General features: G+C 36.6%; 1 protein-coding gene across 2 annotated transcripts in view; it reads left to right on the plus strand.

Annotated features, from left to right (window-relative positions):
* Window positions 1-8,444, plus strand: part of BOD1L1 (biorientation of chromosomes in cell division 1 like 1) — a 35,540-nt gene extending 27,096 nt beyond the window's left edge. The window contains exons 20-25 of one of the 2 annotated variants that reach the window (XM_056489456.1): window positions 1,396-1,441; window positions 4,221-4,255; window positions 4,361-4,445; window positions 4,882-5,035; window positions 6,705-6,848; window positions 7,925-8,444. In XM_056489456.1, coding sequence (XP_056345431.1) covers window positions 1,396-1,441; window positions 4,221-4,255; window positions 4,361-4,445; window positions 4,882-5,035; window positions 6,705-6,848; window positions 7,925-8,033 — 573 coding nt within the window. In that variant the 3' untranslated portion in view covers window positions 8,034-8,444. Of the gene's footprint in view, window positions 1-1,395; window positions 1,442-4,220; window positions 4,256-4,360; window positions 4,446-4,881; window positions 5,036-6,704; window positions 6,849-7,924 lie in introns of those variants that run through there. The other variant, XR_008840308.1, reaches the window with a different exon arrangement.
* The last annotated feature ends 3,154 nt before the right edge of the window (window positions 8,445-11,598 follow it).

Here is an 11,598-nt window from a genome sequence, read left to right on the forward strand (position 1 = left end):
CATGGAAGAGATAGAGGCATATTGATGAGTAACTAGGAGCTGTCTGTCTTTTAAAGCTCAGTGGCAGTTTTATTTCTTTACCCCTGAAGGATATTCACAGCTAAGAAAGTGGTCTGGTGGTATTGTTTCTGCAATCAAGCTGGATTACAGCACAGGGCAATGATGGGTCAGGCATGTTTGTGGAGTACAGACAGTTGGATTTATTCTGGTTAAAGTCTTCTCTATATGGAATTCCTCTATTTCAGAATCAACATTATTGCATAGAAAAGGGGGGATTTTAAAAATGAAGTTGTGTTGAAACTCAGGTTTTCTTCTTGCTTGCCTAGTGAGGCACCAGCTGGGATTGCAGTTGGAAATCTTGGGAATTTACCCAGTTTATGGATAAAAGGAATTATTGTCTCTGCTTGTTCTGTACTCATATTTCAGGCATCCCTTTGTATCCTGTTCCTTCTTACAGGTTGGCTGGGATTCTGTTTCAGAATTCCTAGTCTTTCCTAATTGATTTTTTTTTTCAATATTATTTAATGAAATGTAATTGGAACTGGTGTAGATTTTGGTATTTGGTTTTTCTCTTTTGGTTTTGTCGGTTGGTTTTTGTTTGGTTGTTCTTTGGGGTGCTTTTTTTGTCCAACTAAGGATTAAAATTAATTTTCAAATCACTCTCAGAAATAGATGTATCTTGGTACCCTCAGTACTGGAACAGAATCACCTTGTTCTGGTTGAAGTGTTTAAAGGTCTTGTAGTGAAGAGTGAGTGCTTGGTGTCAGCTGCAGGCTGGCTCAAGGAGGAGTGATACCTGTCCTCCATCTGAGACAGGGGCTCTCTAAGGTGAGATGCTCTCCATGACAGTTTCCCCAGGGCTGCCTTGGGAGCACGCTGCTGTAGAGGAGCCATAGGCATCCTGGTGTAGTCATTCAGTGGTGTAACACTGAAGTTTTTGGACAGTCATCATAGGACATTGTGTAATTATATATAGTTTTTTCTGCATTCTGAGTAAATAAACAATTCCTGGTGACTTATAGTTCTGTAAATCTGTATGTGGGATTACATAAAGTGACCATAGTAAATTTCTTTGATGATAATTAAATACTCAGAAATGTGTTTGACTGAAACTGCTTTTATCTTTTGTGTCTTTTATTGCAATGATGTTAGTGTCAGTTTACTGAAAGTGCTGTGTTTTGTTTATGGGCTGATTTTACTTGTTTCAGTCATTTATCAAAATGGAAAAATGCATCCTACTCTTAAACTCAGTACAAACTTTGTGTGCTCATTAGTGTTCGCGTTTTCTAGATTTGCAGATTCTTTCTACAATGAATATGAGCAAGTTTCTGTGATGATGTAACACAGTGCAGAGTTTTTCTTTAAATTAAAAAAAAAAACCTTTTTTAATTTCAGCTGCAGTCTCCTACCCTTGCAAGTAGAGGGAAAACACCTCAAACAGGTAAGCAAATGATACCTGCCTCAACATATAAGAAAAAAGATAGAAGAGGGTTTTCACAAAAATCACATGGGTCCTTCTTCATCCTGACATCATCTCAGGCAATGTTATTCATGAATGAAAACATCTGAAGAAAGAGATGAAGTGAAGACTTGTCCCTAATTGCTACCAAGTTTTTCTTTTTAAAAAAGAGCAGCTTAGTTCAAAGATGCAGCAGCACCACTTAGTACTGAATAATGCATTGCAGAATATACAAAATAATTGAGTGGGGCTAAGTACATGTCAGAGCTTCAAAGGAAGGTAGGTACCCCATCAGACTGGCTCTTCGTGACTGTTTTCCATTTCTGTGTGTTTTCTTTCATACACTGCCTATCAATCACACTTACTACATTACATTTCAAATTTTGTTCAATTTTGTTGATTGTTTTATCTGTGGATATGTATTCAGAGATCTTAGGGGTATCTTGAGGGGATGTTTCTTTCCCTTTTCACAACTCCTGTAAGATCTTTGGAACGTGGTTGCTTATCTTGACTCAAAAATGTACTTTAAGTGGTTCAAACTAAAATAGAATTAAGTGAAATACCTTTCTATTTCTCTTTCCTAATTTTTCTTATGTATAGAGTCTGAACTGTACTTGTTGTTTAAATGTGTCTTTTTAATTATAGCTATTCATAAAAAAATCTTTCAAAACCCATTGTAGGAAGCAGGTGAACTGAAAAGTAGGTTAAAGTGTTTTGTAACAAATGCAAACAAACATGCAAAAAATCTGAGAAGCCAGATCTTCAAAACAATTCTTCTGCAGTTTCCAAAAGCCTAGGTTTCTACAGATATACTAACACGGCTGCACTGCACATATGGACTGTTTTCTATTTTCTCCACATTTGTTAAAATGTCAGCTTTAATCCATATGCTTTAGAATTGTCTCTGGATGGTTAGCTTTTTGTGTGATACTTGACTTCTGTGAACTGCAAAGAGAACAGACAGGAATGTGAGAATGAAATAAAAGTGCATTCTGCTTTGCTTTTTATTCAAAAGGACAGACACCTAACTGTGTACTTTGAGTGTGTTACGTAACAGTTCTGGGCAAAAGGCTGTTGATGTCACAGCAGTGTTAGAGGAGTGTATAAAGTGGAATGTACTGTTCAATTTTTCATCCTGTATTAGCATTCCTGGGCATAAAGGGGTTTGAGGGCCCCTGGCAATGAAAAGGAAACCAAGTCAAATCTGTCGGTGCAGTTCACTTACTCTGGTGGTTTCTGGGTGTTCTGCATAAGGGTTTGCAATAGGGACAGACATCCTGTGGAGTGGGATGCAGAGTTTTATTTTTGGTCACTACAGCACATCCAGTTAAGGGACACATATTTTCTTAAGGTGTCATCCTCCTATAACACTGACACTGAACTTAAAACTAATTACTTAGCACTAATCAACAGTTTTACTATTTTTATACTTTGCTTCAGGCAAAAGTACTAAATTTTCATATCTTACAGAGGGTTATTTGTTAAAGGCATGTCATGGATCTAGATGGGATTAATCTTCAGTCAAAAAACCCTTTGCTACAAATTCGCCAAAATGTGCTAGAATTATGAAGTCTCTCTTGAACACAAAGAACTAATACAAGCTGGTTATATTATGTATGTGCTTATGTTGTGTGAAGAGCTTAACACAGTGGACAGTCCTATGTTTCACTTATTTTTTGAATACTTAAATATATTTTTGTTTAAATTCATTTACTTTGTATAAAAGTTTTCCCCCATAACCTTACAAAGGAGTGCCAGAAAGCTTGTGTGTGGATTTTGGAATATGTTTCTGCTCTTGAACATCTATTATAGATCCTTTTCATTGACATTCTTTTGTTTGTTCTCTTATTGGTGAGGTTTTGAGAGTTTGTGTCCTCTTTTATTTAGATTTCAGAAATTAGATAGCAATTTTATGGTAGGGGAAAAAGGTTATAAAAACTTTTATTTAGATTGCTTCTCTTTTCTATTGCTAAGGATTTTTATCTCTTAACATTCTGACAGTGTTAAGAGATAATTCTGTTTGACAGAGTTCAAAAGCTTTATAAAATAATCTCTCATCACAGAGTTAGGGTAGAAGTGGTAACCATGGAAAGAAGCCAAGTTGAGACATGGGATGTAGAGCTAAAAATCTGTTTTAACATAATGAGGCTAGCCTGTAAAAATCACTGAGTTGGAAGTAAAAAAGTATTTCAGCAGAGGAAGTCACATAATTCACATATGGGAGGTTTTAAGTACTGTCTTTTTGAGCTTCATCTCAGTCATCTTGGTGCTTTAGCATGAGCACAGGCACTAGAACAGATCACCTGGAGGTGTCATGTTCTCGGAGACTTTCAGAATTGGACTGAACAAGATCTTGTGCAGTATGATTAACTAGCCGTGCTTTGAACAGGAGATTGGACTAGGTGACCTCTAGAAGCCTTTTCTATGCCAAATTTTTCTGTGATTCTTTAATTGGTTGACAGTAGTTAAAGGAGCTAAGTAACTTCTGCTTTTCCATTGAAACAAAACAGCATATTCAACAAAGCAATAAAGACTGTCTGTCATATAAAGCCTTAGTACGTAAAAAAAAATATTGTCCCAGTCTCTGTATATAACCAAGTGCAACAAAGCTATTTTCTAAATTAGAAAGAGACTTGAAATGTTTTTTGAGCTACTGTGATGTTTATGCAAGGTTGAGACAGTATAAAATAACCTCCTTTTAAATTGATTGGTGAAAGATTTGAAGTTCAGGATCAAGTTTTGTTCTTTCCTTTCTTTTTAGGTGCAGACATATCTAATAAGAAAGAAACAACAAATGTAAGTGCAATTTGTAAATTTACAAGCAGTATGTAATGAAAAATGTCTGTCTTCTATGTAAAGTAAACAGTTCTTGACTTACATGGTTCCATTTTGTTTTTTCAGGAAGATGAAGCTGAGAAAGCAGAAGTGGTTGTGCGTAAAAGGGGAAGAAAGCCCAAGCGCTCTGTGGTTCAATCAGACGAAACGGGTAAAGCATGAGAAACTGTGCTGCTCCTAACAGAATAAGAAATTACTGCTGTGCCTTTCTGTTTACTAATAGCATAAAGATAAGCTTTATTCAATTTTCCTTTCTTGAGGAAAAATCATTGAGTTACAGCTAGTGTAAATATTATGTAAATATGTGTAAATTGCTGTAATCTCATGTCAGAATTGCTACATCCCAGATGCTTTTATAAAGCCTCATGAATTTTCTATGAATTCTGGCTATGAGCTGTATAAGTAAACTGTTGTGAATGTGTTAGCAAGATTAAGTCAAACAAGTGTGAACTAAAAATGTTGAAATATGAAGGAAATGGAAAATTACTTACTGAAAATGGGACTTGTGGCTAGAATGCCTTTTCTAAATTATGTGTTCGTGGCCTTTTGGAAAATTATAGCATATGTGTAAAATTTTAAATGGACAGAAACACTGGAGCCAGAGAGGAAACGTCGGAAGTTAACGTCTTCTGAAGATGAGCTAAAAGAGCAAGAGGAAGGTGAGGAAGAGGATGGTGAGGAAGATGATGATGCACATTCTGGGGCCACAACTAGATCAGCCACAAGATTAGAGGCTCAAAGGTAACTGTGTAGAGACTCCAATAACAAGCTTTTTTCTGCGTTGTTCTCAGTTGTTGTGGGGTTTGCAGGGAGGAGATTGTTGCTTCCTCTTTTTGCCTTTTTCTGTTTGTTTGTTTTAAATTGATAAGAGCTTCCCAAATTATTCTAATTCTAGTACCACTCTTCTAGGAATGAAGAGGTAAAAGGTGAGGTTAAGGGAAACTGTTAGGATCTCAAAAGGCATACTTGAGTATGTAACAAAGTAAGAATTGATCCTGTTGGCACTCTTCATCCTAGTGATGCCTCAGAATTTGAGTCAAAGGACACTTGGTTCTGAATTGTACAGTTGACTGTGCAATTCACCATTTGGTATTTGATGTTGGAACAAGGTGAAAATGTAATTACCTCTGTCTCTTTCTTCAAGTACTGTCCAAGTTAAATACATTAATCTGACATATTGGAGGGTTTAATTTCTAGTATGGTGATCTGCAAGCTTGGAGAGCAATCTTGCTGGAAAAGACAAGTGTGGATAGCAAGAGTTCTGTTTCCAGGAAGCTGTTCTTCATCTGCCTTAGCACTGGTCTGCCTCTTTGTAGGCATGCTGAACTCCAGCAGAGCTCATCCTCTTGTTCTTTTTGTGGAAACAATGAAACATAGCAGCTTTGGGAAATTTGGATTTGTGTTGCTCTTTTAGAAAATAATTGGGAGTCCAGGCTTTTTTTTTATGTTGGTGGCAGGACGACTTTCAATTGACAATATCTACTTCCCACTAAGGGTATTATATGTTATATTGTATATATTATATGTTAGCCTGTGGGCAGTACTTGAAACACAGTTGCCACAGTGCTCTTGAACTGATAATTTTTGAACTGAATCTGAAAATAGTTACATGATTCTTCATTTACATAAAAACTGAAGGTTTATCACTGCCACTTAGTAAACAGTAGTTTTGCTTTGGTAAAGGCAAAGGGCCTTCCTTTAGTCTCATATAATTGAGACTCTAAACTTGTAATAAAAATTTAGGTGTTTGTGGATTTATTCTGCTTGCTTGTGGAAACATCTACTTTTTTATAGATTTGAGGTTGTGTCTCAGATTTCCAGTGCTACCTTTCTAGCTCTAATTACAGCAAAGCATTGCCACCTTAAGGTGCAGCATACAGTCTGCTTTTTATAAGTAGCATTTGGGAATCATTCTGTGGAAAAGGATGCTTCCTCATATTCAGCATTTCTAGATTTCTCTGACTCAAGTAATTTATTTTTGAAACCATGAAATTAATCGCCAGTAGCCAGTTTTTCATGTTTCTGAACTTGTGGATACCAAAGCTTATACGACTGAGTCCAGACTACAAGATACTTTTTAGACATAGACACTTATGTACAAAAGTTATTGCAAGATTTGGAATGGATTGATTTGTTTGGGTTCTTTTTTCTTTTCTTTTTTTTTGTAAATACCAAATATTGTCAGTAAAGCAGCCTTTTGATTCTACATTTAATAAAAAATACATAGCTTGGCATGCTAGTGTGTCTTGAAGCAGGCAAATATGTTTTTTTCACTGTTTCTTTTGGCAACTTTGATTTACTTGTTGCAAATACTGTGCAGTCTTAATTATCTGCACTTGGAATGCAAGAAGAAATTGACTTGGTAAAAGTATTTTGTTATATATAAATTCATCATTCTTTTGTGTTACAGAAAACAGTCCAGCAAGCCAACCACACGTGCAACTTCTAAAGGCAGCAGTCCAAGTTCAGTTTCTCCTAGAAAACGACAGAAACTAGCAGCTAAAAAAAGATCTCCAAGTGATACAAAAATTAATAAATCTCCTCCATTGACACAGTAAGTATTAAAGTTGAATCTACTTGGAGTATTTGTTTTGGAAGGCACTACAGTGATCCTTTCCTTATATGTAACATGCCGCTTGAAAATCTGAACAGCAGACTAGTTTTGTTCTGTTCTCGTGTGATATATAAAAGCTTTTAAAGGATTTTCTTCTGTTTACATTTTTTCTTTTTCTTCCTTTACTTGACATTTGGAAGACTAGATTTTTTTTCTTTATATCCTTGGAAACCTCTTGGGAGAATCTGAAAATGCTGTTTATGTAGTATTTTAACTTCAGCTGTGAATCTTTCCTGAGTGGGGGGTGAGAGCATCCATAGTTCAGGTTCAAGGTAAATATGATGGGATGATTCTAAGATCAGCTGATGAAAAGAGGAGAAACTCTGAGAGCCCTTATACCAAGTTTTGAATCTATTTCCCTTTCCTTCCTTTCCTGTTACATTTTTTAATTTGTAAATCTGAGATCACAGTGCAGAATCCCAAGGGAATAAATAACAAATGTGATGCACACTGGCTCTGCATCTTGTAGTTTACCTGTGAGATGTGTTGTAGCTGAACCTGGAGAACATGTGCATTGATGGCTGTTGCAGTTCACCTCAGCTCCATTATTTTGTGTGGTTATGAATGGCCAAGAGTTTAAGCCCATTCACAGTTAGTTGCAGCTGAAATATGGTGAGCATATAGATGGGTGTGTGAATGCACAGGCTGAGGATACCTGATGTCTGCCCTGTATTCCCTCTTGCAGGGCTTGAGACACTATTGCTGCTATTCTATCATTGTGAGATGGGGACAGGGTAAGAAGAGTATCTGTTACAAATGTACAGATCTTTCCAGAGGAAGAGAAAGAAAAATTCTAGCTCCAAATTCTACATAGGGAGCACTCTCCAACATACAGAATTAGTACCCCATATCCTATTAAGAAGTGTGTTTTAGTAGTAAGCTTTTATATAATGTATCAGAGATGGACAGTTCATCAGTGATGGACAATTTAGTTCAGCCCTCTGAACAGAATTGTGCCTGACCACTTTTTTTACAGGCTCCACCATTGTGAAAATAATTATTAAAATGCTTTTCAGGTTAAAGGTGCAGTCTGCCAAACGTAAAAGGGAGGACAGCCCAACAGTGGTACGGAGAAAAGGCCAGCAGAAAGCAGAGGAGACACCATTGAAGAAAACAAAACGATAATTACCAGCCAGTACTGTTCTTGGAAGAGTCAAAAGGAAAACAAACATCTGTGCTTCTATTTTTTTTAAAGCAAAGGGATTTGCACGTGCTTGTTTCAGAGCTCTAAGTTAAACAATGCAGTACTTTTAAGTTACATTTTAAACAGCTTTATAAACTATTGTTTATACAGAATATTATGTACATTTATTTCAGATGAAAAATAAGTTTACTTTGTATCTGAATGAAAAACAAAGTAGTTATATATTTTATCACTGACTTGGAAAGTTGGAGTTTCCCAATGTGACATGCTAATGCAGATGCTTCCAACCCATGAGGCACTCATGTGCCAACTAATACACTTTGTACATAAACTTGTAAAAATAGGTTGTATTTTACTCAGTGTATGAATTTAATCAATGATGGACATTTTATTTATTATATGGAAAGCATTGGTCTGTAAACTTTAGTATATACCTTAGGGTTTTTTAATTATATATTTTACATTCTATGCAGATGTCAGTAGGAAACTTCCCCTCTGCTCCCCCAGGGCTGTCTAAAATCTGAAGTTCTCCAAAATATGCTCAGACAGTTGGTAAAATATTTTTCTCGCATGCATTAAAGTAGTATAGCATAGTGAAAGGGACTTGGCTCCTTTCTGTTCACATTTGTGAGGAAGTATGACATTTAAAATGTAATCTTACTAGATTATATTTTCACTTGTAAATTTATTACCAACTTCAAGAAATATATAGTACTAGGTTAGATTTATTCACAGTCAACCAATACCACCCTAAAATGAAACAGTTTTATTTTGCAACTAAATGCTTGTTCTTTCAGTATTTATCTTTTTCAACAAAGAGGGACCCATCGAAATCAAATGTCACTTCTCCTAACTATAGAGCTTCAGCATTTTATGTTACATTTTATACACAGGTATTAAAAATAGAAGCTGGTATTATTGCCAGAATCTTTTTTTAATGTATATTAACTCTGGTAAGAGCAAATGTTCAAGTGAAGTTGTATATAAAGTTAAACTTTTCTTATGATCAAATGTGTCTCTTGTTATGATGTGAAGAATTGCCAAACAATCTGAGATTATTTTAAGTGTTTTGTTGATATTCTGATTTATAATTAAAAAATATTTTGGGGGTTGGAATTTTACTTTTTTTTCTTTATTTCTCTTTTTTTTGTGAGTTTTTTTTTGAACTTGTTGTAAGGCAGATGTTTCGGTCAGATATTCTGCTAGGTTTCTTACTGAGATTTTTATATAAAAAATATAAAATGTTTGCCAAAAATCTGAGTTGCCATATTTTATTTTCCTTTAATTGTTTTATGTGGAACTTGTCTTTACAAATGTGTCTGGTTGGAGTCATGTGTATAAGCTTTACCTGGTTAATGTCTTTAAAAAATGTTCACAGGTGCTTATGTTTTCGACATGTAAAGAGTAGGGAAAGTGTGTAACTGTTTGCCTGCCTTAACACACTATAAAAGAACTCCTATAATAGTTTTCTAAGCAAATTAGTCTGAAAGAAGAAAATAGCACTGAAAATTGATTCATTTTACTTTCTACCTTAATTCTGCTGCCATATTACTACATACCTTGCTAGCATACTGATTGATACATTCCTGTATGTTTCTAATACTGATGTTCATGCAGAGTCATAGAAAAAGTTAAATCTTTCCATTTTTCCCCTTTGCCCCCTGCAGTATGCATAGGCCAAAGTTGTGTATTTTGTCTCAGCCTTTGTTCTGTAAGGCTAAACAGGCCGAGCTGCTCGTTTTCCTATGGGTGCCTTCCAGACCTTGTAGGATTCCAGACCTGCACCTGCTCCATTTGTTCCCTTACACCTGAATTCAGTAGTGAGGTTGCTCAGGAGGTTCCTAAGGACACCTTGCCACTGGACTATCTATTACATTATTATCATTTTTTCTCTCTGCTGGTAGTACCTGTCCTGCCTTGGGACAGTTCATATTTGCCTGTTTCACAGGCAGAGCTCTTCTGATGGATTATAATGATTGGCAAAGCTCTGACTTGTGTCAGAACCTTTTGACTGGCTCTTGTCTGATATCTCAGTAGATAAACAGGGCTCTCAGGATCAGTGTCAGTCTCTCAAAGATAAGCTCCTAGGAGGTGGCCTAGTGATGGATAATATTTAGGAATAACATTTGGGAGCATCTTGTCTATGGAATGTGTCTTGGAGATCTTTTCCAGCCTTCATGATTCTATGACTGAATGTTCACAGCTGCCAATTCTTTTGTACCTTCTGTCCCCCAGAGCCCTTCTGAGCACAAGACAGGGAGGGGAAGAAGAATCAATTTTATTTAAGTGCAGCAGGAGTCACATTACAGCAGGGTAGTAGAGAGAAGACTCAGGCACAAGAATTCTGACACTGGTTATGTGGATGGTTATGATTGGATTTATTGCTGATACAATATGCAAATATTGCCCATGCCTAGACAAGCAGGTCTAAAGTGTTTATGTATAAGCAGGAAGAGCTGGAAGAGCTTTTTGCAGTCTTTGGTTTTGCAGAATGCACAATTACAATACAACAAGCTCCTCTGGAGCTACTTTAGGACTTTATCTCTTTATGTGACAGTTCCTCTTGCAATTCTCACCTGGTTTTCATCTTGGGACAAATCATAAAGACACTTGCAAAGTGGGAGAGGGAGAAAGTGAGGAAGGCTATCTTTTGCCACAGTCACACACACCCATCTTCTTCAAAAGTTAGGTTTGTACTTCAGCTTGAATCTTCAGATACGTATAAAGCAATGATATCTTCCCAGCCCATGCAAATTTAGAGAGGTCAGGAGAAAATACTGTCCTACACTGTGATGAAACAGAATGTCCTGAAAATGTTTTGTGGTGAGATTTGCTCAGGGCCATTTGGTGCAATAACATGGCTAGGCTTCAATCCCAGTAAATTTCTAAACCACTTGGCTGGTTTTTATGGTTTAGTGGCTGTTTGTTCTTCCAGTTCCTTCTCTTGGAACAACTTCATTTCTCTGAATATTAAAATACTGAGTGTGCAGAGATGTGCTAGTGGAAGACTGAGTTCAACTCCTCCCAGAGTTTTACAGGACAGGACCTTGAGTCCTGCTTGCCATACCTCAGCTGCCCGTTGGCTGCTTCTCAGGATCTGTTTGTATTTCTAATGCATTCTACTTAAAGGCTATTTACACCTCTTAACTGTCTTCAGATTTTAAATCACATTAATAGATTCTTTTCAGTTGTTTTTTTTTTTTGTGGTGGTTTTTTAAACCAGCTAGAGGCTCACCAGTTACAAGATTGCAGTTTTCGTTTTTAGGTGGGGTCTGGCAAGCTTGCAAGTCTTTAGTTGGTGAAATTTCCCTCTAGAGTGTGATCCAAAGTCAGTAGGTGCACTCAGCAGCTGGGGTAAGGTTTTTGCTGATGTTGGCAGATCTCTGAGTGCCTCAGTTTTCTATTCCAACAGCTTCTCCAGTAACACATCTACTTCTCTCCTCAGGGAGGCGGGGGTTAATCTGTGACATCCATCCCCAATACACATCTACAGTTTCTTCTCTCTCAACCAACGTTCCAAGACTATCCTATACAGAACAATCTCTG

This window comes from Oenanthe melanoleuca, chromosome 4, assembly GCF_029582105.1.
Source record: "Oenanthe melanoleuca isolate GR-GAL-2019-014 chromosome 4, OMel1.0, whole genome shotgun sequence".
Lineage (NCBI taxonomy): Eukaryota > Metazoa > Chordata > Aves > Passeriformes > Muscicapidae > Oenanthe > Oenanthe melanoleuca.